Here is a 27,180-nt window from a genome sequence, read left to right as displayed (position 1 = left end):
AGGCATTGCATGAGTAAAACCTGATGACAACAGTATTTTGCTGAAAAAGTAACCCAAATATCAAGCACATAATCAGACTTCTACTTAAAACTTAGCTTATGGATAGTTTTAATTATCCTGGTTCATGTCATTGAAACACATAAACTGGTACTCCTAGGAAACACATAAGCATATGATCCTACATAATAGTGATTCTGCTATGAAGAGAAACAACAGTAGAAACATACAACAAAACACTCACTAACCTTTATTAAAATATCACCTTTAATAAAAAGCAGGGTTGTTTGCTGTTCACTATGGCTGTTTAATAATGAATCATTTTATATAATTTGTGATTAAAATGCCAGAATTGACATAAGTTCCGTACCTACTGAGCTGCTGCAGAGATGCACCAAGTTCCTTTTCCTGTTTCTGACATTTGGATATCAATCTCTGTAGTTCTGCTTCTTGATCTCTCACACGGCTGTTAAGCTGGTTAATGCTCGCTTTGGGCAAGTAATGCTTCACTTTATTCAATAAAGTCTTAACCTCTTGGATATCTCTGTCTTTGCCGTCGGAAGTCAAGAAGTGCTGAATAAGAGCACAAACACAACATGCATTTGTGAAATTTGCTGCTGTGTAACAGAAACGCACTGTCAGGATGGCCGAGCGGTCTAAGGCGCTGCGTTCAGGTCGCAGTCTCCCCTGGAGGCGTGGGTTCAAATCCCACTTCTGACAAGCAGCTATTTTGTCACTCAGAGGGTGGTGAGGCACTGGAAGAGGCTGCCCAGAGAACCTGTGAATGCCCCATCCCTGGAAGCATTCAAGGCAAGGTTGCATGGGGCTTTGGGCAAACCCGATCTAGTGAAAGATGTCCCTGCAGGGGTGTTGGACTAGATGATCTTAAACGGTCCCTTCTGACCCAAACCATTCCATGACTCTACGACATTTAAGAGTTTTTGACCCATTATCTCCACCAACTTTTCTACAGAAATTCCAGTTTCTGGACATGAATGTATGTTAAATTATAGTTTGCTGATTATTTGACCTGCATATGAAAAGTTTTTGCTTGCAAAATAAGAGGTAAAGAAGACAATTTGATTTATTTTATTCTCTACAGCACAAAACCACAGAGAAATAGGCAAAAGTAGTGTGTAAATCTAGGAATGCCATCACTATGTCTTCTGCTAAACTGCAATTGCTTCTTGCAGATGTTGTGACCTTTGTATCTCGTCTGTTGACTCTATCTGAGTTAAGAGTGAAAATCTGGCTACAACTAAGTGAATGCAAATTTTTCACATTTGAATCCAGTGGGGGGTCAGAATTTCATTTTAATCTCGATATATTTGACTTTCTGCCTATTTGCACACTGAAGTATGTGGTCAGGGTCCATTTACTTTTACTATTGTCCTGTCTCTTACTTGCCCAAATATGCTCTGAACTTAAACACTGATATTTAATTTTAACTCAGTTTTATTTTCATTCAACTTATTGTCTTAATGTTTTATGTTACATGAAATGTTCTTCCAGCCTCAAGTTACAAAGCACAGTATATGAAATCACTTACAAGAATAGTCTTCAGCATAAAAAAGTAAAATTTCAAGAAGAACCAGCTTTAGAAATCATAACGTTTTAATAGTTTACCTTTAGCCTCTGCTGTCTTTCTTCCAGCACCTGTTTTGTTTCGGAGGGTTCAAAGCAGTCCTTCAAAGACAGCTGAGTGCTGCTGAACCAGTCATTAAAATTCTTGCACTGACCTGGAAAAAGATACATTCCAATTTTCTTTATTAATTGTATTCTGTTAAAGAAAATCCCTATTTAACATGAACATTTCAGACTATTTGTAATTACATTTATTTATGTATTTCAGTAAACAAGTCCTGGAATGGCATATTATCTTTTTTTTTTTTTCTTTTCATTTCTACATGCACACAAATACTATTCAAAACCTATCTGAAGACACGATTACCTTTGGACCTACTTCTAAACTGGCACAGTATTGTGGCTGCATAAAACAAAAAGTAATTAATAATGCTATTCATTCTCATATCTAAAATTAAATTAAAATAATCGGAAAAAATAAAGAAGTTTGATTCTTTGTATCTTTAAACTTAAAAAAAATCATTCCTAAAAGATGTTTTATACTTCTTTTATCTGTTTTTAAGATGTAAAAATAAGAAACAAAATACTTTGGATTTAGATCAAGTGATTTGTTGGGAAAAAAAAAGCCATTTTTATCCAAATCTTTATCTTGTTTTTTTTTTTTTTTGGCAATAAATTTGTGATATTAAAATAAAAATAAAATGATTTCATGACAAAACTGATTCAGACAGTACCTACAAACCTAGAAAGCTACAAAAATGTGAAACGTGCTTGCTTACGATTCAAAACACCAATGAAATGGTCTTGAAACACATCTTTCTTCTTATTAAACAAATCAGTGACACATTTAAGCTGCTTATTTAATTCATCCACATCAGGACAATCTGTCTCTTCTTGGAGTAATGTCACATGGTGTTTTTGTTGTAGAATTTTCTGATGTATCTCCTAACATTAAAAAAAAAAAAAAAGACATCCATTAAAAGGAAAAATCTGAAGTGCAAGTAGAAGTTTACTATACAGGGCTGCTTTACTACCAATCAGAGTTTTGTCCTGCCTGTATGTCAAAATGATTTCTTACAAGAATATTGACATTAAGAAAGCAATCAATAGGTAGAAATAAGCACTCAACTCTCCTTAAGCAGTGTGCATACAACTCTATGCATATGCAATCACACATTCACATATATTCTGACATCACACATAATAGATATGTGAATAGCATAATAATACTGTATGTTCCAGGGAAGCTAGGAGAATTAATTAAAAACTATTTCTTTCTTCGAGTACCTGTGATTTCAGTGCCCGAAACACTAGTGGTCTGATACATTCACTGCTCAATAGGAGATTTACATTTTGAAAGCTGTGAACCTCCAAGCACAAAGCAGCTCTTTCTTCACCTCTCCCCTGGTGCAGAGGATGGAAAGTTGGCTTAAATTGCCTACTGGGAGCTTTCCTTGCAGGCAGGCTCAAGTGGCACAAAGACATCTGTGTATTACCCAGTCTTGGCAGAGACACAACCCAGTAGCCCACCATCCTGGGTGGTATACTGTTGTTGTGTCTACCACTAACCACTTTCAGTAGCTGCAAAGATTAATTAACTACATATGATAACATCCATTGAAAACAGGCTTTTCTTCTGGCAGCTTCAGGAAATACTCAGTTGAAGCTCTTTACTTCAGTTATTCTAGAAGCTTACCAAATGTACAGTCACTTATGAAGACATGCCCAGGGTAAAAACAATTAACAAAATTATAAAAGATGTTTAACTTATGGTACACTACCTCTAATTTAGTAAAGATCTCTAAGGTGTCAGAAGGAGATAATGCTTTTAAAAGTGATTCAGTCATTCCAATCTGTGTCTTGGCCAGATCGAGGTCACCTTTTAGCTCTGCTGTATTCACAGCGAGTTCACTGGTATGCTGCTTCATCGACAAAAGGTCTTTTATTAACTCCATCTTTTGCACAACAGATGACCTGATAACCTTAAAATTGGAAATAAACAAATGTCAGAAATTATATTGGATTGATTTCCTATCATGCTGTAGAACGGCATGACAGACATAAAAAGCAATGAAATGATCTGAAGTCCAGACACTTCAATCACAGTTTATTCCAGTTTCTTTCCTTCCCACTCCAGAAACTGAGAGGTAATAATATTTAAGCCCTTCTTTTCTGAGGAGGAACGATCTGTTCATCTTCATTAGCGATGCATTTACTGATGCTGCTTTACTAACAAATTTGTCAGTCTACTTTAGTGTCTACTCTCAGCTGGACAAAAACCTTATATGTCAGCTACCAGGAGAATGAGAGTTCAAGCTCCTCTCTACAACACGCCTTCCTGCAGAGATCCCGCTGGGTCAAGTTCCCTGCCCTGACCCCAAAACCAGGCAAGGAGAACAGAGAGGCAAGAACTCTGGCTCAAGACTAGTCACTAAGGAGCAACATATCCATAACCTTATCCTTAAGTCTTCTGCAGATTCGCACGAGACAACTCAATGGGATTGTGGCCACATGCTGAAATACCACCCTAGGTGGCTGAGGGTGTCTAGTGATCCCCAGAAGCATAGCACGCACAGCATGGGGTTGCTGAGTCTGTTTCTAAGCTATTTTGATCACTTTAATCAATCAAACTCCTCTGAGTTCAATGGTTGTTGAGGATAAACACATAACTAGCCAAAACAGGTCAAGCTCAAGGTGCATCTGACAGACACCATGAGCAGAAGCTTGTGGAACTGGGATACGATCGAGATATCCTCATGTGGTCTCAAACAGTGGAGAAAGACTTTGGTGCATGAAGTCAACACAACAAGGTGAAGATTTCCTTGTGATATCCCAAAAGAAAACACCACGCTGTGTAAACAGCTACATACTACCAAGCTATATTAAGCCATGTCCAGGTAAAGGTACAGTTCAAAATGCACCAGCAACATCCTCAGTTGCTGGGATCCCCCAAGGGATGACAAAGTTCTTTTGTGCCTTGCTCTTTGTCAATAATGAAAGGCCAGATATTGGCATCTTCAGGCAGGACTGCAGAACAGCTCGGTCAGGTCTGAGCCCTGATAAGGCACATGACAGAGAGAAGCCTTTGTGTTTAAAATGACAAGTTTGGTTCCAACAGCTTGGGAAAGACATTAACTGAAGTGCCAGTGCTAACAGCTAACAAAATATCTGCAATTATCTTTAGGTAGATTTAAGTCAAACAAAGAAATTGTTGTGGCAAAGATGATGCTAGAAGCAGGGTTTTTAGTCACGAGTACCAGCATTTTGGCTGTAAAAGCTTCTTCCCACCTGTAGCTCCAGTGGAGGTTCATTACTATTCAGAAGTTCTTCTATCTCGGCCACTGTGTTGTCAAATTTCTGGAGTTTCTGCTCTTGAACTCGTAAGCATGCCTAATGGTGGAAAAAACACATCTGTACCTATATTGCTTTCTCTCAAATGTAATTTCCATGCTTTTGTTGAAAAAATATATTACTCCTTTTCTAATTCTTCATTTTGTCATATACAGCTCCCACAGCCAGTCCGTTTCCTGATTGTCATTCTAGCAATTTGGACAGACATTTTTGTCCTAGGGTCAGAAACATTCCAAGTTTCTCAGGTAAAAGCAGTAGTCAATGCAAATCTAGCACAATTCAACAACCTTAACTTCTTTACTTCTACATGAATCCATGCAAAGTTGGAGGAAAATAATCTTTATTTTGTATTTATTTATTACTTCTTAAAAATGTGTAACATATCTTAAAATATCCTCAGATATCACATACAAGTCAAGAATTGGCAACCTGATGATACACTTTGGCAGTGATGTGATAAAACACAACACTTCCTCAACATGCATTTTTAAAGTATCTCCCTTTGTATATGAAGACCTCTACTCATCAGAATGGATTTTGGATTATTGTCTGATAACATGACAGTAAAATACCAGATACCAGCTTCAACTTATGAAACAGGATATGGTAAAAACAGTCACACTGTCTCAGATTCCCAAGTCATGTTTCCAAATTCCCTTCAGACAAAATATTTCTTTGCAATCTCTACAAAACGAATCCTCAACACCCGTTCACCCACTGCAGTCCTTAAAAGAGTTCCCATTTCTGTACTGGCAACAGAGGAAAGGAGGACTTCTCCCATTATTTATACTGAAATTGTCTCTAAATATACAGTCAAATAATTCATTACTCATTTTTTTGTGATACTTTTCTTGAAAGCACATGCACCTGTGCTCTGCTGAGTGGTCACAAAGGACCCTGGTTTTCAACCCTATGTAATGTGATACATATTGCAGCAGTTGGGGTTGTAATTAACACTAATGTTATGTTTCAGGACCCAGCTTAATGTTTCAGATTAATCCCACCTAACCCTGACCCTCACTGGAAACTTTAATCACTTTGCAAAAGTACAAATACACTGAATTCAGTTTTCTCCCCTATTCCACTTTTAGAGTAGCTCATGGGAAATAGTTTCTCTCTCCTTTACTCTTTCTCTCCCTCTCTTTTGTGAATTATTCTCTTGCATAGGAACAGCAGAGTAACTCTGTTCCAGTCAAAACCCCAAACCACAACACCTCAGCACAGCCACCTTCAGCACAGCCTTTCCTGAGCACCTCTAGAAAGGCATGTCAGGGCATGGTCACACCACTCCGGGCCTCGGCAGTTTCTGGGTACCAAAATGGCTTTTAGGACGCAGTCACCAGCTAGTGTATTTTTTAGTGTAGCCCACAGGGACCTGAACTACCCCAAGTCAACTCTAACAATAGAGCTGTAAAGAAAATGATAATGTGACAAAATATCCACCTCTACACAGCACGTGTGCTACTGTTTCACTGGGAAGATCTATATAAAAAGAACACCTTGCCTTTCTATTGCTCTGCAAATTAAAACGAATGAAAAAATAGAAGCAGCAGTAATGCTGCAAATAAGCGTAAGGAAAAACAGGGCATTTGTAGCATGTAAACACTCTGAAAAAGCTGCCTGCATAATTTCAAACCAGTGGATATGGGATTTATTTATGTTTCAACCCCACTCAAGCAGGAAATTATTTCTGTTTAGTAAAGAATGGCTGTAACTACAACAGAGCAGTGCAGCTGTTTCATTGTGGCCCTAAAGTCGGAAGTTAAAATATTCACCCCTGTACATGAGGTTCTTCAACAACATAGAACTAATGCATGTATTTCTACACCCCACTGCATCCCTACTCGTAGAGTTAATGCTATAACTTGTGTGGAAGAGGCATGGGTTGGTCTTGCCTAGGCTCCGCTGTCTGCCCGTGTGCAGCCCCGATGACCCATAGCAGCCGGCCACTACTATTAGGGTCACATTAAGTTACACTGGGATGCATACCAAGACAAGGATCCCAAAAGCAAATAAGCCACATCTGCAAACTCTTCTTGAACTGTGCATTACCCAGGCATTTCTGAGGCTCCAGTATCTTCACTGATAGATAATTTCTAACTAGAAAACTAATCATTAACCTATATACACTCTTTTCTTTCTTCTCTATGTATGAGGAAATATGTACACCACTATATTTAGACTACAAGCTTTCCAGGCCTTCTCTTTGCTATATATTTGTATAGCACAAAGGGATGAGGGTGCATTTGTAGCATAAAGCAGCAGTTGGAGTGCTCCATTAATTTAAAATAATTTTGTATATCCACAGAGCCTGTATACGCATATACACATCTCTATTTATTAGTTTCCAAGACCTCTACCCCCTGCACATTACACAATATCTTCAGTGAAATTGTCCAGGCAGATACAATTGCAAATGTTATGACTTCCTCTGCTTTTGCAGTGCTGATATTTCTTCATGATGTGCATGCTTATAGTCAGAAGTCTATACCACTACAACATGAGTTTAGGGTAAAGAATTTCCATTCAAATTACCTTTAACTGTGTAAGGTCCTCTTCAGTCAGACAATGGTCTTCAATGTTCTTGAGTTCTGCATTTGCCCAAGCGTCGATTGTGCCAGATAAATTAAGAAGTTTGTCCCACAAAGCCTGAGCTCTTCCCAGATTATCACAGTAGTTTTCAGTCTTTTCATTGATCTACCAAGAGATTTATATACAAGAAATGCACACAGATTTCAAAATGTTAAATCACATTCTAAAAACAAAATCAGCGTAATATAATCCAAGCGAGATGAAACCACCCCCATAAACAAGTGCAGCAAGGGAAAAAAATCTCATGTGTCTTCACGGCAAACTGGTCATGGAGAAGATATTTAAATCCCTGCTACACATGTCGCTAAACACACCAATCACAACGGCAGCTTGCCAGTTTTAAGGCAGGTTTAGGAAGGAGCCTTGATCATTAATGTTTATCTACTTTCAGTAAATACCATCTAATCTCAGTACTGATGCACCGCTTATATCAACTATGGCAAACATTTCTCACCAACAGTACCAGCATTGTAATTCTCTCAATTGTCTCCAAAGCCTAAATACACTGAAGTTATTAATGGAAGCTTAACATTGCCTTTCTGCATCTCCCAGAATTATTTACTGTTAAGAGCGCCAATGCTATAAACTACCTGACACATCAAAAGCATTACACCAATAGCCACTTGTAAGATTTGCTCTGGTAAACACTTGGATTTCTCTCTTAAGAATCTACCATATTGCACTTAATTTATTCCAAATATCACACACAAGTCAGAATCAATTACTATAATGCATAACAGATAAGACCACCCTGATAATTTGCTTTTTACATACATCCAGCCATCTGTCCACAATGATGTTAGCCTCATTCTCAAACGGAGGCTCCTCAAAGCTTCTCATTTTATTGAGCTGGAATTGAAGGTTTTTGCAGATCTGATTTATTTTGTCTACATCTTCAGAGTGATCATGAAATTCCTCTTTTGCCTCTTCAATCTGTGAAAAAGACCAAGTGGATATTTACAAACATGTTTACTTAAAACAGTTTCTTCAGTAAAATGTTGTAAAGTGATGTGCTATTCTTCTTACTTTAGAGAAATAACAGCACTACAGAAAATAATCATTTTAATGTAATGTGATGAGACTAGGAATGTATCCTCTGCCATTATATCCCTGTCACGCTGATAGGAACATTTCCCTATTAGAAATCTGTATTGTTCTGTTACTGCCTGAAAAACAGCTGAGTGGGAACTACAGACAATATACTTCTGACTATAAGATTCAAAAACACAGTTTGATTTAAAAATAATAATCACAAGATCCAAAGGGACTGTATATATCCATACATAGAACCTCACTTACAAAAACAAACAATGCACAATGTAATAATCGTCTGACACATTCTTACAAGTCTAAAAGAAAATAACATGGAACTTTAGAGGTTTTGAACTACTTTAAAAAAAAAAAAAAGAGCTTAGATCCTACTTTAATGTAGCCATTATCAAATATGCTACTATGAGAAGCAGAAATGTCCTTTTTTTCTATTTTCTAATTAAGCACTGACTGCTTCTTTGTGCTTGTTTGCAACGTCAGTGTTTACAAACAACATGGAAGCGTACTGGAAATGAAACACTGACCTCTAGCGTTAAGCAATTTGATATTAAAAGCTCCCATTTCCCAGAGCTGGCAAGCATCTTCTCATACAGACACTGTTAACCACTGAGAAAAGGGGAGGGAGGGGTGGCAGTTACAAACCAGAACAAGGCAGACAATCTTCTCTGTTGCCATTACATATAATTGTAAATAACAAATCATCGGTACTCCAGGACATCTGTGCTATGCAGCTGCTCTTGCAGATTGCAATTCTGAGAGTAGTTGTTGCAAAACTCAGGGTGGGGTGGAAGGCAAATGATGCACATGGACACCCATCCCATTGCCTGAGTATTATATTTATGCTCCTTAAATTTAACCATTCATGCACCAGTTGAGAACAAATGTTCCTGAATAGTATAATTGATACCTCATCAGATAGCCTAAAAACGGCATCTGAATAACTTGTTAGACAACCCAGCCAGGGAAAGTGAAAACTGTGCAGTAAAATGGCCACAGTGGAAATGCTGATGTTCCCTAATCCATTAGCTGTGGACACCTATGTCCAGTGGTTGTATTCATGTGGCTAAGAAGAACGTAGCCAGCAGTCAACTTTTTGTCTGACCAAGAGGTAACTTTTGAATACAGGGGAGTGTTCAGCAGTACTTGCTCGTTCAGTCTCATCACCTAATGTATAAGCTACTGTAAATGTTTAACTGCTACCAAGGACAACATGGAGTAGATGTTGTTTACCAAGGCCAAACCTCTTATATAGAAGGTCTGTCTTTTAGGTACGATTTTAGGAGGGAAGAGGAGTGAAATATGTTACTGTGGCTTCTAACTGCAGCACAGTTTGGTCAGCAGTCAGAATAACATCAGAGATTCATGCTGCAAACACAGCCAGCTCAAGGAAGTACTGCATTGTCAGCCCGCTCTTAACTGCTTTGGCCTCCAGAAGCCCTCATCCCAGTGCAGCAGCACACTGGCAATCCCCAGGCTGGCTCTGAGCAAGGTGGCAGTGACACACAGCAATGTACATACATTTCAGCCCAGGAAGCATTAGAGTTGCATTAGATACTATTTTTGCTTGAAGTGGTACAATGTTTTAAACTATCCCTTTAGGAGAGAATGAATTTGCTGCTTTTGTACATTTGCAAACTACCTCCTAGAAGTGGAAGAAGGAAGAAGGTTTCTAACTTGGTAGAAAAAATATAACTATTCTAATGGGTATGTCTGAAATAAGTCTTGCTGAGTTCAATGTGTGTTTTTGGTAGGACAGGATTTCATCTTATTTTGGTATTAGATCAAAACAGTTTTTTTATTTTAGATCAAAACCCCCTTAACAAGTCCTTGATTCACTAAGTAAACTTAGACATCAACTTAAAACCAGAGTACGGACCCTAAACATAGTTTGGAAGCCAAAGTGAATGCAAGGACTTCACATTTACCCTGAAGCCCAGGCATACAAGGTCAACCCTACACCTGAACACTTCGTTTGTTTTTTTTTTTTTTTTGAAAACTTCATTAAGTTTCTTTTACTCACCTTTGTTATCAGTCTGTTCAAATTCTCCTTCCCCATGTAAGAATTTTGCTGTGCAAGGACAATCTCCAGTTTCTGGATGATGCTGGTCAGACTACTTTTGCAGCTTTGGTACTGCTTCAGGAGCTCCAGAGCCCTTGCACACTGCTCCTGGCTATTAAGAAAAGAGATACGCTATTTATTGGCTATGCATAAAGGAGCAGCCTAAGCTTCTTGTCCACTTCCTTCTCCTATATTCAAACACGTGAGGAGTTTGACTACTATGTTCAGAAGAAATTAAATGGGTGGGATAAATTACACTGGCACAAACTCTGTAACACCGCGTGACACTTGTTGTGGTTAATGGACAGGTTTTTAGAAACAGAAATGCCAGTCACTATTCTATGCCTCTGATTCATATTTAACCATTCTTCTGGATACCAGTTATGTTCAACATTTCGCTGCATACCTGCTAAATGATAGGATTGTGATTTCTTAAAAATAAATACAATTAGTGAGCTTTGGCTGCAAAATTCTACGTGCAATTCTAGGAATTAAGATTGCTTATAGCATCATAATAGTAGCATTTCCTACTGTACCAGAATTTCACTTACTTTAAGGTATGGTCTAAGGCTTTTTTGATGTCTCATTTTACAAGCAAACCTCTTACTTGTACAATGCTATTTTAAAACATAACTTTTCTTCTTACCATTCAGCAAGCAAGAGTTTTGTATCCTCCCATAACCTCTCTGTAACTCTGCACTGCTCATTTGCTTCCTCTGCTTTTTCCTCTTTCATCTGCAGGAGCTTATTAGTGATTTCTCGCATAGATTTCATTTCAACAGCAGCACAATCTAATTCCTTTTCCAATTCCGTTAATGATTTTACCCTTTATTAGAAAAAAAAATGAAATACAGACTTATATTAAAGCAAGCTTTTGATTTTTTTCACCAATGTAATTACTAAGTTCTCTAGAAATTCATCCTGAGCTGCACATACTTACTATATTAAATGACACCATAAAAAATGTAATTTGACTCAGTCCTTCAGATCAGTTACACTGACCTAAGAGCTGCTTGAGAAAGTAATCCAAAATCCTAAAGGCCATTAAGATTTGTATGAATATAGTGTATGAGTATATTTGCATTAAAATGTTAAGAGCATTCTGGCTATCTTAAAATAAGGTCTAAGAAAGGAAGTTATGCCATAGTGTGTGGGATTTGACAACACAAATAAATAAATAAATAAATCACACCTTAAAAACTCCTTTCCCTTCCCATTTTCCCCACACAAAGTTTATTCGTCCTTTGCAAGGCTGCAGGCAGCTCCTCTGAAACAGTATCAGAGTGATACAAGTTATGTTGGTGACTTTCTCAGGGTATGGTAAAATAACACAAAGCTTCTCCAACTCAAGGGTTTAGATCACGTCACTGCTCAGCAAGATCTGTCTCCCTGGCTGAGAATTAGCTTACTGAAAATTAAGATCATAACAATCAACCTCCTTCCATTTCTTTTTCATCAGTGCTGCTTCCAACAAGTACATACAAAGTATTTTAAAAGAAAAAAATTGGAGAAGGCTTCCTTATTTAGGTTGTAAGGCAGAGAATAAAAGACAAACTCTCGATTTTCTTCAATGCTACAAAGATGCTTTAAGACACATTTGTGTTTCAGTGCTCTATCACAAAGGGGCCATAGGCCCTGTGAGTTCACTGAAATTATGAAATTACAAGAGCTTTGAAAAAGAATTTACCTTTGTTGAATAGCTGGAATCGTTGGATCCTTCAAGCCTATTTTGTTAATTCTATCACGTAGATCCTGAATGTTTTTAAGGAGTTCACAATTTCTTGTGGAAAATATCTTGTATAAATCATTTTCCTCTGTCAGCATCTGATCACTTGAGTGACCACAAGTCATAGTTAGCTCTTCAGATAAATTCAGAACTAGTTTTTCACACCAGGTCTCTCCCCCACACTCAGCATCTTCCAAGCAAATATCAACTGCTTTCAGGCGTTCATCCAAACATTTAGCCTCTTTTGCCATATGAGAGACTTCTTGTGCAGCCTCTCTCAACACTTTTTCCTGTATTTCAGGTTGACCCGAGGAATCTGTGAGACGTCTTATGGAACTCTGAATCTTCCTCAGTGAGGCCATAAAAGCTTCCAGATCTTTAAGGACTGTCTCTCGGATCTGCATTTTATGGCTCATTTCTTCAAGCTGGTTTTGATAATAAAACATAATTTTACTTGCAGCTTGCAGATCTATTGGATTAAATTCATCTCTTGCTGAACTGTCCAGGTTTTCCAATTGCTTGCACACTTCAATCTGATTTAATATAGACCTCTGTAGCTCCTGAAATTGAGAGAATCATCAACAGTGTTAGCAAGTGAAAGAAAATCTTTATGCTATATTCAAGCTGAACCTGTGACTGAAAACAAATTATACTGATCCAAATAGAATATATGTATCTATATCGTTAAAAGAGTGAAGGAGAACATTTTTAAGATTTGGGTGTTTGGAATTTTCATTGCAATTTAGGACTGCGGGAGATCTAGATATGAAAACAACATTAAATGCAATTGAGTTTATTAAATCTGAATCATTACGCCTATACATTCAATTAGCCATTTGCTAAGAGATAATATCATATTACAAACACAGACATAAGGCACTACGAGGCAATCAGATTATGGCAGAATGACTTTGTCATGGCAATACAGTAAATATGCTAAATAGGGTGGTTGAGAAAGAAAAACATTTTTTCCTCATCTGGATATTGGTGGAGGAAGGGGCAAAAAAAAGAAAAATCAAGTAAAATGGTATTCCACATAAAAGTAATATGATCAGCACCATAAAAAAGCTCAAATCTCTTGCCAGCAACCTCAAAAATAGGAGAAAAGGATTACAAGAGTCCTGGGACTGAAACCAGCAAGCTCTTACAGCAGACTGCTACTTCTGCCACCTTTTAAGTTCTTTTATTGCGATATTCTTGGAGGAAACTTACACACATGTAAAATTCTCTCCATGAAGCCTGCACACTGTCTGGTTAAAGGATTACGCAGCCCTCAGGCAAACAGCAGTACATCACTGTTGTGAAACTTGGAAGTGCAGGGCTGGGAAAAAATGCAAGACTCTTCCAGAGTCCTTTCAGACAAAGAGTGCACATGCATTCTGCCCAAGAGCTTGAGAGACCTAAACCCTACTCAGCTTGAGCACCAAGGGCAGACAAACACAAACTTTCAGTACTGTCTAGCAGTCCACATGTTCAACAGGGACAGAATATCAGGAAAAAAACAACATCGACTCTGCATAATAGACAGACCAGAGTCTAAGCACAAGATACTGATATCAGCAGAATAAATTACTGCATACACGCAGACCTTCCAAAGCCATCCTGAGGCATGCTCAGATCCCTCAACAGATGTGACACAAGGCAGCTTAGTTTAGCTCAGTAATTAACACTGCATTATTTATATCACTCTGCAAAGTGACATAAAGCCAGGTGGGAACAGCATAAATCTGTAACGAAGAAAAGTCCTAACCTAAGATGAAATATTCACAGCTATGCTTTTTACAGCGGAGACTATCAAGGGTACCCACTTGAGTCTACAGGAGCAATGGTATTTGAAGTGTATGGATTAAAATGCTGTTAGATGTCAGAAGTTTTTGGGTAGTCTTGTGAATTGTCCCAAAGTCCTAAGAGAGAAATCCCATGAAGTTCACAAGCTCTTACAAATATTAAGAACTATTCTGGTTAGGGTGTTGTCTCTGCATCTCTGCCTTTTCCCTTACCTTTAGCTCCCTGTAAGCAAGATCACTATTCATCAGATTAAACTGTTGGATGTCCTTTTTGTTCAGCCGCTGATCTAATTCACGTAGAAGAATGGATTCATTTTCTATTGGCAAAACGATTTCCAAAGCAGTCCTTAAAGAGTTTGTTCTACAAGAAACATAAAGAAACGCGAACTAGGAAAGCCAGCAAGAAAAGACACTTGACATTTTACAGCACAAGAAGCCACAGAGGTATTGTAATTGACTGTCTAATTGATCTAATCCTCCTCCTCTGGGGTCAAAGGAGTTTTTCTATTGATTAGTAATATAAGCAGTGTGAATCCCAGTGCATTTAACCAGAAGGTTGAAGGAAATAAAAATAAGCTTGGGAATACTGCACAGCAATGCTACAAAGATCTGGCTCTGAGCTTCCTGGAGAGACCCACACTATCTGCAAGATACATATGAGCTATGTATAATTAAGAAAAAGATTAATTTCACACAATTAAAAAAAAAAAAAAAAAGAATTTAAAATACACAGATACTTTCTCTAAACTACATTATTTCCTTCACAAGCATCCCTTTCCTTTGCCAATATTATGAAATATTATTTTATACCTGGTATTTATAATATCCTGAAGTTCTTTCCATTCTCCTTCTAGCTTGCTTCTTGTCTCAGAGAGAGTAGCCCTTTCCACTTCATCCACAAGGTTTTCTAAGGTAGATGAGATGTTTCCCAACTGTGTCCAACCAGAAGTGGTATCATTCTCTATCACCTAAAAGGTATGGAAGTGGTATCAGTCTCTATCAACTAAAAGATATGAATAGTTAATTGAATTAATATGATTCTGCATTTTACAACAGACTGGGTAGTTCATAAAATGACAATCACAAGAATTTCTGCAGAAAAATTTGAAAATGTCAGCTTTAGTTAAGAATTTCTTTTTTGTTTTTTTAAAGACCCAATTCAGCTGTGTGTAAATCTCTGTCAGCTTTTTATAACAAAATTTTCTGTCAGACATATGCCTGGTTTACATTTTATAAAGGTTCAATAAATATGGTTCAGCCATTTTTACACAAGAATGAATGGAAAATATCTCATTTTAGCTGCGTTCAAAAGAATCAAAAACAAACTTAGAACTAAACCAAGGTCTAACGTGCTAGATAACCTTTGTGCTCCGTTCTATGGAAGACTTGGAAAATTTTAATAATTAAAGTCCCAACATCAATTATGTGCCTTTTAACACCCCCTTAAGTTTCTCACAAACCTAATTAAATTATAAGTCCTGGAAGAGTTTCATTCTGCAAATGCACCATCGGCATTTGATGGTTCAACTTTGAAAACTTCTCCAGCTCTGGGTTTCGTCCATCACTTCCCATTCCCACTGACAACAGAGCTGTTTTCTACAATTATTTTTTCCATTAGATCCATTTCAGTCGGCAGACCAAGAACTGATCGCCACCAATTTCTTCTTTCAGCAATACTGGTAAAACTCCAGTGCTAAGTTGCAATTCAGTTCTGCTAAATGCTGAACCCTTCATTTCCCTCTGCTTCTAATAAATCTGGTTGTAAGGATGCTCCTTACCCCTTGGCAACACACATAACACATGGAAGGTGATGGCTCTACATGAAAAAATAATAACTTAGGCACCAAATATGTTTTTAAAAGATGAAGACTTACTTGTAGTTCATGCAGTTTATTCTGAAGACATGAAGTATCTTTTATTTCATCAGTAAAGCCAGATGCTACTTTTTCTCTGCTTATTTGTAAAAGTTCCTCCAGGTTACTTCTTTTTGTGTTATAGCTAAAGAAAGATGCAATCACTTTCAGAGAGAGTATTACTTCTAATTTAATGGCACATGGCAGAGGTTGGGACTTGCTAATCAAGGCTGCCATATAAAATAAGCAGATTCTATTGCAAATGCATATTATTACATAAGTCCCACCTGAATGGGCATAAAGGAGTAATATATAAAAGCACTGAGACGTTGCTCACCTGGCTAATCTTCATGTGGGAATGCCTGCTGGCATTCCCCAAACTCAGTTTTCTGAATGCAAAAATGTCAGTTCTTTAAAAACTTGTCACATTTTTATTTTACATTATTTGCAGTTATTAGTAAGGCAGATTTTTGATGATAAAGATTTTTCTGTCTAACAAAAGAGCAGAAAATTCTTTTTTTATAGCTTTAAGTGTTCTTCCTTCACTGTCCTGATGTTTGAAATTTTTACCTACTACAGTGTTTCCTTATTAATCACAAAGCAATATTAAGTAAACTGTAGTAGAACAAGAACAGATTTTTTCACAATTAAAGTGTGCCTTATGTTTGACACATTCAATTAATTTATGGATGTCTAGCACTGTATCATCTCTAAATACACATACATTTTATCCTTTAAAAATTACCTCTCTAATAAATCTGGTGAGGGCAGATGACTGTCTTCCTCAAACATCTTTTCACAGGTTTCTCCATTGTGATGTTCCACATATGTCTCCAAATCTGTTTCTGCAGCAGGTATTGATGTCTAAATAAACATAAAAAAAGTGACAATGACCAATGATCATGCTGTGTCAATACAGATCAGCAGGCAGCTGTGAGCTCCTGCAAGAATCCATCACTTCATGTGTGCCAAAGAAGATGAGAGATAACCATTCGCAAATACAAGATGTGTTTTAACTCAATGATGAACCAAAAGAGCAGATTTTGGAAGACTTCCTGCCGTTCATTCCTTCCACACTAATGCTGGGTCTCTGCACACACAACCACCCCATCATAACTTTGGCAATCACAAGCTACATGTGTGAATTTTTGCTGCAGCTCCATAGATATGCTTGGGCAACCACAAGGCACTGCCTTCTACAGCTTTGTCAGGCTGCTTACACCAGGTGGCTTTGCATGTCCCTAGCCCTTGATTTCAGGATATACTCTTCTCAGTTTGAGACCAGCTGATGTTAGTTATATACTTCATACTTCAATTATCTGAGAGGGAACAGATTTATCATTGAATCGGGGACAAACATTAGCAGTCTAGCAAGAGATCTCCCTTGATAACAGACACTTCCTCCGTATCTTCCAAGGCAAAGGGTCCCTTCCAATAAACTACCAGTCTGGATGCTGTCTGATGAACTATCTGCAGCCACACTTCCATGAATGTTTATCCTAAATGAGACATCTTCTGTGGCATCCAAATGATAAAGAGTAATATTTTCCCTCTCTGAAATTTGATCTAAGAAATTGCATGTATTCTGTTTTTCCCCATACTTTTCTAAAGCAAATGCCTCCAACTCTTCACTATTTTTTCTCTGTGTCCTTTAAAACTTGTTCAAATTACTGGGCCACTACGTGGGATTTACACTTGAACAAAGCTTCACATATGGCTCTTTCCAGATGAAAAGCATTCTTTAGAAAAATATAATGCAAGGTTGAAGATTCACATCTTTTAAGAATGCCTAGGGCTGTTCCCTGCATGTTACTTTTAATATTTACTTAGTCGTAGTTTCCAAATAGAAAGGGTTTTTGCTCTGTGACCAGAGGCCTGAAGTCCTGCCACAGTAAGAGCAGTAACGGAAATAATTAGTTTTTCCTTTTACCAATGATCTCTCTAGACAGAGTAGTTTTTCTTAACAGCATTGACTTCTTACCTCCTGTACTGAAAGTCTATCATTTTTTTCAGAAGAACCAGGCTCTTCTCCATTCTCAGAAGCAACAATGGAGTCCCTATGGTTTAAAAGCAATTTTGGCTTAAGAACAAAATATGGAAAACCAAGGGAAGAAAAGAAACCTTAGCTAATGATTACAAACTAAGAGCACAGCTGTGCAGAAAAGTTACCAAACATGCTCATTTATAAAACCTCATATTAAATGTTTAGAAAGTACAGTTCCCTGTAGTAATGTACTTGTTAGTACATTTGCATGACACAACACATACTGATACATATGATTTCTATGAGGTTACAACACATCATGCACTCACTGTTTCTTAGACAGCTCTCTTTTTCCAGCACGAGACAGCAAGGCTGTGTGAGTATCTGACACAACTTGTTGAAGCTTTTCTAGCTTTTGTCCGCAGTCTGCAATGAATGCCTGAATGTCTGGGACAGTTTCTTTTGCTAGTCTTCCCAATATTTTAAGATCTTCTAATGACTTGCTAAGTTCTCTCAGGCTGCCTTCCTGTGAAAAAAAGGCCTAAACAAAGAAAAATAATACAATAAACTCATGTTAAGCCATAAGGATGTGCAATTCTAATTATTCACATAATTATTTTTTTTCTTTTTCTATTGTCTTCTTGGATGAATGCACTTGAAGTGTAAGCTGTCAAACCAGGAGAAAAACATTTATTTTCCTTGAATCTTTTTCAAATAAAGCCAGGAAAGAAACTGAGATTTCTGGGAATGTGTTCCCCAGCTGCATTCCCAAGACTATACTGACTCCTGCTTGATTTTGAAACTCCTTTTGTTACTACAATTCTATCTACTTTTGATCCCAAGTCCTCTGCATACTTACATTGAAAATACATGTTCTATTGACTACAGAAAAAATAGAATTGGAAAATGTATTTAAAGTATTCCCCACCGATAATTCTGCTTTTGAGTGTGAAATCAATATATTAATATATGTAACAAACATATGAGCAGAAGGAATGCGCCTAAGGATGCTTATTTCTCTTTTCTCCTGCTTATGCAATATTTGTTCAGAACGAACCCATGAGAAGCAAATACAAAAAGTACACTTAATTCAGCAAAGACCAGAATTTCAACAAGAGAGCATTTTCTTACCCTTGTAAGTGGTAAACTGGCTGCATCAGTGCATATTAAAGAGGGTGGAGGAAAATACTAATAGCAATGAAGTAGAAAAAATATTGCTTACAGAATATGTAAAATTCACTATGGCTCAGCCCAGTAAGTAAAAAATGAAAGTCTTATGTCTAACTGAATAATCTGTATGTAGCACAAACACAGAGGTGAAGTGGGACTATTGCACTGTGAGAAGTTACTCTCATTTGAAGGCACCTAAACCAGATACACAACTATAACAAAATAACTGTAACAAATCAAGAACACAGAAACATTTCTTATTTTTACACTTTGCAGAGATAAATCTGTTTTATGCTCCAAGGCTGTACTAAAAAAAAAATTGAAAAGATACCACACATGCAACAAGGAGATAACTCTAACAAAGAAGCTAGTATCTGCAGTCAAAAAGGCAATGAAATAATTTGGGTGGCCTCTTTGTTCTGTGTTTACATAACACCAAGCAAAAACTTCCACAAACACAGGCTGCAACACTGTATATTAAAGAAGCAGGAGCAGGAAGGACAGACTGCATTCAGAAAGAGAGGTAGGTGAGCAGAAAAGGAGTGGGTCAGGTACCTCATGTTCCTTGAGAAGCCCTTTAGTTTTATCCATACTTAGGAATTTCTTCTCTTTACCTAGTTGCTTATTGATTTTTTTTAAGGTTGTGTTAAATTTCTTTTTTTCCCTCTCTATCATGAGCTGGACATAGGACATAATTTCATGATGAACTGCCTGCAAAATTCAGAACACATTATCAACATAAGATGGGCAAACAGTATTATAAAGCAAACAAAAGCCTCAGAACATACTGTGGCAAAAAATTGTTTTTCCAAGATGCCAGGCCTAATGAGAACAGACAGTGGATTCTCCTTCCTTTATTATCTCACCTCCCATCTTTTACGAACATCTTTACTCTTTTCTTCCACTACCAGCTTTTCCTGATCAGATGAAATATTTTTCAGTTGTTCAGCTGCTTTCAAAAATTTGTCAAGAACTTTATTGTCCAGAGCATTAAAAGCTTCCTGTAAAAAAGCACCATAAAGAAAAATAAACAGAACCAAATGTAGCCTATTTACCTAGTAAAATGACTTGATGTAACATATAAAAATCATGCATAAAGCACATATGAATGGCATGTATGGGCTATAGTCACCCTTGCGTGGATGAATACATGGACATTCTCCACTCTCACATATCTGCCAAAAAGTTGCAGACAACATCAGTGTATGCTTTTTGGAGCAAAGCAAACAAGAAGCAAAGTAGCAAACAAGAAAGATTAAGGTTCCTGAACTCTGCTTCATTTCCAGGGAACATACGTGCCATGTCCCACGTCTGCCAGGAGGCAAGTGAAAGGTCTGCACAGCTGCAACGGGACCCTGTGAGCAGTTCCAGAAGCTCTGCACTGCCCCTGCCCATGGCTGCCCAGGACTCACTGTGCAACGTGAGGCAGTACAGAAGTACAGATTTTGGGCACTTCAATTTTTCCTGCCTCAATAAGGACCTCTTTAAGAGATCTGAATTCTGAGATCAGACACTTTCTTTACAATTTACTCTCTGGGAAAAAAAAAAAAAAAAAAGTAAAGATTCAGTATTTATAGTCTACTTCAATAACTTGTCCAAGAATTCAGGCATATGATTCAAGATGGGAATCTTATTTATTTATTAGGCAACAAAATGGCTGTACCCACAGGCATCTGTGGGTGATGGAATAATTTAAGTTAGGACAGGGCACTGACTAAACTGGTATACAGCTTTATATTTCCTTATTCAAATAGTCTACCAAGTCAGTATGGGTTAAAATACTAAACCAAAAAGTTGGGAAAAAAACATTAATAGCTACTAAAAAAATCTCACTTACTTTTCTCACTGTGGTACCTTAGCTTTTCAAATGCCAAATAACACAAAAAGAAATACTCCATCCAGCTTGTTCAGAAAAGGAACCTACCTCATATCTTGAAATATGCTCTTCGGGACTTAATTTTTGACTGACAAGTTGCACAGCCTTTGAAATAGAGGCTTCAAGATCTATCTGTGATTCTTCAAAATTGAGCAAAGCTTCCTTTTCTGAGGGACTCTTCTCAGATTTGGGCAGGATGTTGTTCATGTCACCCATGACGGCCTTGGAAGAAAGAGACTTTTCAGAATACGCACAAGTTTCATTCATTACATAATCTGATTGCTTCATTACATCACTCAAGTTTTTCAAGTTGAGATACTGATCTTTGAAATGATCTAATTTTTTCCCCTGGCAAGAGTCTGGGAGTCTGACTCCAATAGTCTAAAACTTTTCTTGTCTTACACGAAAGAAAAGGACTCTTCTAATCACATAATGCTAAAATTAGAGATGTCTGTGCATATTAAGTCTAATAACAATAAAGAAGGAGTACCTCTATTTTGTCTCTAGCTTCTTTAACTCGTGCCTGCAAACCGGTGGTGTGAGAATGCTGTTGGGACACCTGATCTGAAGCATTTTGCATCAGGGATTGCAATATTTCTTCTGCTGCTGCAACTTGTTCTTGGCACGAGGTTCCCCTTGCAGCCAAGCTCTGGTTAAATGAAAACCATTAGAGTCTGCACAGTATTTATGTTAAAAGAAAATGAATGAGAAAGCTAGTATTGATCGCAGGCAGTCAATATTTGGTCAAGGAAAAATCTCATATTTCAATTATGGTTAGTGTATCCCACTGCAAAATTTTGGTGTAGAAAGAAGTCTGCTGCCATCCACAGGGGATTCTGTTTGCTGACACATTCTGTCAATGTAATATCTTCAGTACTTTGCCTCAGAGTCAATTAGAAGTATTTTTTAAATATGCTCTCTCACCTGAACAGCTTTCCAAATGATTGTACAAACCACACATTTGGATATGCATCATCTGATTTGCAGACAACCAAAATTAAGTGAATATCAGGACTCAGATTTTCTAGTGGTATATTGAATCCTAAAAGGCAGGAAGCAGCTGGGTATTTTGCATGCAGAACTGGTGTGCCATATTTGAATATTTATCATGAGAGTCTCTATTAGGGCTGTTTTGATCTATGAATATTCAACACACTTTCCTGTTAGAAGTTGTCAGTTAGCATTCTTTAAATTAAAATCAGTGCTTTGTTCTGGATCTTGACCTATTGTACTGCAGGCAAAAAGGAACCTGATCTCTTCTGCTCACAGACACATAGACACGTTACCACTCACATTTTGGAGGCTATATATCAGGGTGTCTTTTGTTACGCCTTTGTTTTTAAGGACCTATTGTCATACTGCAAAATGAGGCTTAATTTATAAACATATGCCCACAAAAAGATGAATATATTATTTTCATAACCTCATACCTCCTAATTCTGTAAACTAAATACAGTGCAAGAAGGCACAACTCAAAGTAAACAAGCACAAGGACTGGTTTGCAGTTACCGTAAGTGGATTTAATGTACTGAAGAACCTCTGTGCTTAATCTTAGCACTTGGACAGAGGAACTCCAACGAAACCTGCTTCTCATGGTCACCTTCCTACCACTAGACTATACTGCCACTGTTGCAGAAACAGCAAACTGGAACATAAGTCAGTGCTTCAGCTTCTCCAGTGCAAAGCCTGGCATCTCTGTTCAATATCACCTTCACTGACTAGTGAAGAAAACAAATCAGACTTTGCACTGAAGCTGATGAGTTCACTGTACATATTTCAATTTGCCATTTGCTGTGAAGGAACCATAATCCATGTAAGAGAGACAGGGAAGACAACATAATGGACGTAACAAATAAATTCACCACTGCTCATTGTGGATGTTTAGAACTAACTGCCTATAAGCTGAGATACACAAATTACCTAGCATGCTGCTGAAAATACTTCCAAGTATTCCATTTTTTTCACACGTAAGCCTTGACTACAGATAAGCTGTTCCAGATCTCCTGCTTGAATGGGAAATACATGATAGAAAGCACTGTATGACCAGGGGAAATTCTAGTCTCAGCACCTTGCCAAGTTTTATTCTGCTGCAAGTGCTGTGCTGGACGGGAGCAATTAACACCACTAGAAAGCATGCTGCTGATCAACAGCACCAGTGGCACTTCACTAGCACTTGCTTGTCATCTGGACACACTGCTGCTGGAAGAGTCACTTGTAGCTAGCTCGTCTGGGACTGATCCTGGGAAATAATATCGAAATACTAGAATTGGCTGACTTTTTAGTACTTTGTGTTACAGCACAAAATCCACATTCATTTCTGCTTCGCCAATGAATGTGTGTTTTACTCCAGCAACTAATCCGGGCCAAAAGATGAGAATCTGATAAATGAGTATTTTAAGCTGTGTATTCCCATTTTCACCTGCAAATATTCCTTTCTCTGAGGTTCCACAGGCGCCTTGTGACCAATCTCACCAAGCAGGCATCCAACCTCTGCTGCCCAGCTGTCCACCCCTCCAAGGAGCTCTTCAATTTTCTCCATGCTCCCTGGAAGCTCCCTGGCCTTTTCCACAGTATCTGTGCTCTCTTCGCCAAGCTATGAACAAAGAGCAACATGTTGCATTTTTTTGCCACCATTTATCATCGCAACAGTAGCATTAATAAATGTCACTGAAAGGCCCAACTTATAAAATTAAGAGCTCTAATAGTCCCAAGCAGATAGGTAATGTTGTTCTTGTGTAAGCATTCTAGGAAATGTAATATATGTAACGTTAAGCAGATTGTATAGGAATTTACAGCCTGCTAAAAGCCTGTCAAGTGAACTGGTGTGAAGTTGCATAATCCTAGAAATACCTGTGCAGCATTAACTACTTTCTTCTAGCTGAGGCAAAGATTATACAATTTAGTAAAGGTTCACAAGCTCTCAATATATGGAGTACATCCACCTCTAGAACTAAATAAAGAGTTTTATCCTACAGTAAGATATCTCTTTGTAGGTGGTTTCAAAATTTCAATTTAAAAAATTGAGTATTTTCCAGAGTGTTGTAAAGAGCATTTAACTGGGTTGCAAAGACTTATGAGTGGGATGGGATGTGCCCATGTATTCTCCGTTCCTCCTGTTTTAAAACTGGCAATACTGAGTTGACTGAAAGATTTGTTGACATGTGATTAACAAGCTGGTAAATTTAGAAAAGATGATTTTGAAGGCTGCTTGTTGAAAGAGTAGTATGAAACTGGTGACTTACAAAGTGTGTCCTCTTGATAAACTTAGCCCACCTCCTGTTCAGTTTCTTCAGCTCTTTGGCAATATTTGATCCGACTTGCTCTTTGCTGACTTCAATGAGATAGTTTCCAGCTTCATTTAAGGAACCATGCACTGAATTCCAGCTTGCCAGGATCTCAGCAGGGATCTAGAGAGAGGCATTGAAATAATTTCAAGCAGAACCCTGCCATGACTTTACTTCCAAAACTAGGAATGCAAAAACAACAACCACAACTGTCACATATAATGCTTTCCTTCCAGGAGGCTTCCAAGTACCTCTGTCTGCCATGAGAAAAAGAAATCCAATGGCGTACCTCTTTTGGATGCTCATTTCGCTTTTCATCCAGCCATGTCTTTAATGAGTGGAGATTTTCTGTATAATTACTCCAGGAAGACAGGACTTTCTGTAGGGTACTATTTACATTGGCAATATAATCTCTGCACATAGAAATCTTTGACTCCACCATCTTAAAAAGTTTGGTAATTTCTTGAGGATCACCAGCTAGGACATTAAACAAGGGATACCATTATACATTTGGAAATACATATAAATATATATATATATATATATATAGTATTTTACATAACACTTAGGTGGGAATTAAAACTGGTGATGGCACATCAGTTCAAAACAGAGGTTTCCATTATCAGTTTTTGATGAGGAACTTACCTAAGCCAGGACTGTTTATGCTTTTATTTTTCAAATCTTCACAGATGTGAGTAGCAGTTTCTAGCTGTGTTTCAAGTCTCTTTTCTTCAACGAAATTCTGCCCAAAGTGAAAAGGAATTGGCATGGGTAACACTGACCCACATAAAATTTAATGGTAGGAAACACAGCTTGGGACATTTATTTTTTTGATACATGCCTACAACCTCTAGGTTAAATGTAAACTGAGCCAAGCGCATCCAGCAACTCATCTGTACCTTTTAGTGTGCAAATAAAAAGCACACTTTTAGTGTGCAAATAAAAAGCAAATTTGACCCATTTGCTTTCTGCTCATGCAGAGAGTATCTTAAATGGGAAATATTAACTCCTGACTAGCACTGAGTTACAGTCCTGCATGAGTCAGAACTACTTATTTTGAAACATTAAGGATGTAGGGCAATGCTGAGAAATGACACCTAGAACAATTCTGGCACAATTGAGTCCCATAAGTTAAAAAAGTAATGAAAGTAAAAGGTGGGTTTTCCTGCATGCACAGAAATACCATTGTGCATCATTCCTCCCTCAGATCAAGTAAGATCCAAACTAAGGACGGAAAGGGTCAGGAAAGAAGGAATGGGAGCAGATGAAGAGACTTGTGGTTTGAACATTCACTCAGGGAATGAGAAGCTTGGTCCTCAACCCCTGTTAATCTAAGGTACATCTCAACCCATAGCAAACCTTACAGTTCTATGGGAAAGGTCCCTATATTTTATCAGCTTAAGAAAGACCAGAAATTACACTCATAGAAATAACACGATAATAAGTATTTATGAAACCAACTGAATCAAGAAACTCAGCACAGGTTAATGCTGTAATCCCACCTCACCACAGGGTAAAGTTAATACTACTCAAGAAAACTGAGATTTTATAACTTCCTGTTGTAAAGATGATCTAGTCCAATGAAGGCTCCTTCCAACTGAGCTATTCTATTCTATTCTATTCTATTTACTAAGATGGAATTCTCAAGGAGTCCTGTTAACTGGAGAGGGGGCAAATTTTTTAATCTCTCAGAGTCTTGATGCATCTTTGGCAGTACTTGGTGTAGGGTAATCCATCCCCATATATAGCCTCTATAGGCCTACATGTGGCATCATTTTGCCGTATTTTTGCACCCCAGAAGCTGGGCTAAGCATAAAATATAACTAAACAAGACAACCAGGAAGCATAATGAGGTAAGGAAGCTGGAAAAAGGAAAAGGCAACAGCTACAGCAGAATTAGCCAGCGCTGCCAATAATACTTGATTTTGAAAATAGTAACTACTGAACTATTCCAGAGGCTTGTATGGATTTGAGCTAGGCTACTGCTGGCTCTATAAAAAGTCCAGAAAGAAAGAAATTTTCCCAGTAAAAAATTGAAAAGGGCAGTGAGAAAATTAGTCACAGTTGTATCTATTCTCTAAACTGAAGAAAGAATGAATGTTCAGAGCAAAACTGGAGGACACAAAGGGAAAGACAGCTTCTATGGAATCTATTCACCCTCCTTTGTCTAAGTTCCAGAACTCAGAAACCTACCATGCTTCTGCTAACTTTCACAGTATCTTCATATGAGGATAGACACATGTTTAAATCAAAGAGAATAGATAGAAGAGGAAATATTGTCAGGGTGTGATTATGAAATATGTATTATTTTAAACTTACATTCCAATTTTCTAGCAGTGATTCCACAGACTCTTTCGTCCCATATTTTATGTCCCAGATATTTAGCTTTAACATCACCTCATTGGCAATAGCTGAGCACAGTCCATAGTGATATTCAAGAAGGGTGTTGGAGTTTGTGAAACACGTATTGTTGAGTCTGCAAACAGTGAAATGTTCCAAAAGTTGACTCAAATCATTAGATGTAGAAGGCATTAATGTATAGGGGTTTTAGCCTAAAAACTCTGAATTACATAGATTATATATAAGCATCTTTTTTCTTATGGTGGGAGTAAAATTTTAAGATAACAATTCACTTTTTTTTAAGTAGCAGCACTTTTGAGTCAATATTGACTGCTAAATTTATGGAAAATCTTAAATGGTAAGAAAAGGTGCATCTGCTATCTATATGTCAGAGGATCTCAGACTACAGATACAGATTCACTAGTAATTTTTTAGAAAATCCCCCAATATCTTAATAGGGTTGTACAACCTGTAAATCTCAGTGATTTTAAAAGGTGGAAAATTAAAATTGGACAGAGAATTCCCAC

General features: G+C 37.6%; 1 protein-coding gene and 1 non-coding gene across 8 annotated transcripts in view; one reads left to right on the top strand and one right to left on the bottom strand.

Moving 5' to 3' along the window:
* The window catches only part of SYNE2 (spectrin repeat containing nuclear envelope protein 2), a 187,370-nt gene that overhangs the window by 120,843 nt on the left and 39,347 nt on the right, over window positions 1-27,180 (bottom strand). For all 7 annotated transcript variants that reach the window (XR_011809434.1, XM_072038197.1, XM_038179355.2 and 4 more), the window contains exons 14-38: window positions 26,633-26,789; window positions 24,959-25,055; window positions 24,603-24,790; window positions 24,272-24,436; window positions 23,449-23,622; window positions 21,520-21,678; window positions 21,078-21,251; window positions 20,020-20,154; window positions 19,709-19,864; window positions 18,313-18,524; window positions 17,981-18,056; window positions 16,745-16,863; window positions 16,021-16,144; window positions 14,957-15,114; window positions 14,360-14,507; window positions 12,321-12,919; window positions 11,280-11,459; window positions 10,595-10,745; window positions 8,299-8,457; window positions 7,468-7,629; window positions 4,870-4,971; window positions 3,363-3,563; window positions 2,361-2,526; window positions 1,624-1,736; window positions 368-570 (exon numbers count right to left, since the gene is read on the bottom strand). Coding sequence is in view for 6 of the 7 variants with exons in the window: in XM_072038197.1 (XP_071894298.1) it covers window positions 368-570; window positions 1,624-1,736; window positions 2,361-2,526; window positions 3,363-3,563; window positions 4,870-4,971; window positions 7,468-7,629; window positions 8,299-8,457; window positions 10,595-10,745; window positions 11,280-11,459; window positions 12,321-12,919; window positions 14,360-14,507; window positions 14,957-15,114; window positions 16,021-16,144; window positions 16,745-16,863; window positions 17,981-18,056; window positions 18,313-18,524; window positions 19,709-19,864; window positions 20,020-20,154; window positions 21,078-21,251; window positions 21,520-21,678; window positions 23,449-23,622; window positions 24,272-24,436; window positions 24,603-24,790; window positions 24,959-25,055; window positions 26,633-26,789 (4,278 nt within the window). In the remaining variant the exon portion in view is untranslated. The remainder of the gene's footprint in view (window positions 1-367; window positions 571-1,623; window positions 1,737-2,360; window positions 2,527-3,362; window positions 3,564-4,869; window positions 4,972-7,467; window positions 7,630-8,298; window positions 8,458-10,594; window positions 10,746-11,279; window positions 11,460-12,320; window positions 12,920-14,359; window positions 14,508-14,956; window positions 15,115-16,020; window positions 16,145-16,744; window positions 16,864-17,980; window positions 18,057-18,312; window positions 18,525-19,708; window positions 19,865-20,019; window positions 20,155-21,077; window positions 21,252-21,519; window positions 21,679-23,448; window positions 23,623-24,271; window positions 24,437-24,602; window positions 24,791-24,958; window positions 25,056-26,632; window positions 26,790-27,180) is intronic.
* On the top strand, window positions 635-717 carry TRNAL-CAG (transfer RNA leucine (anticodon CAG)). The gene has a single exon. It is a non-coding gene; the product is annotated as a tRNA-Leu (tRNA).

The sequence above is a fragment of the Anas platyrhynchos genome, chromosome 5, assembly GCF_047663525.1.
Source record: "Anas platyrhynchos isolate ZD024472 breed Pekin duck chromosome 5, IASCAAS_PekinDuck_T2T, whole genome shotgun sequence".
In the NCBI taxonomy this organism is placed as follows: domain Eukaryota; kingdom Metazoa; phylum Chordata; class Aves; order Anseriformes; family Anatidae; genus Anas; species Anas platyrhynchos.
Note: the sequence above shows the minus strand (reverse complement) of the source record. Positions and strands in the feature narration are given on the sequence as shown.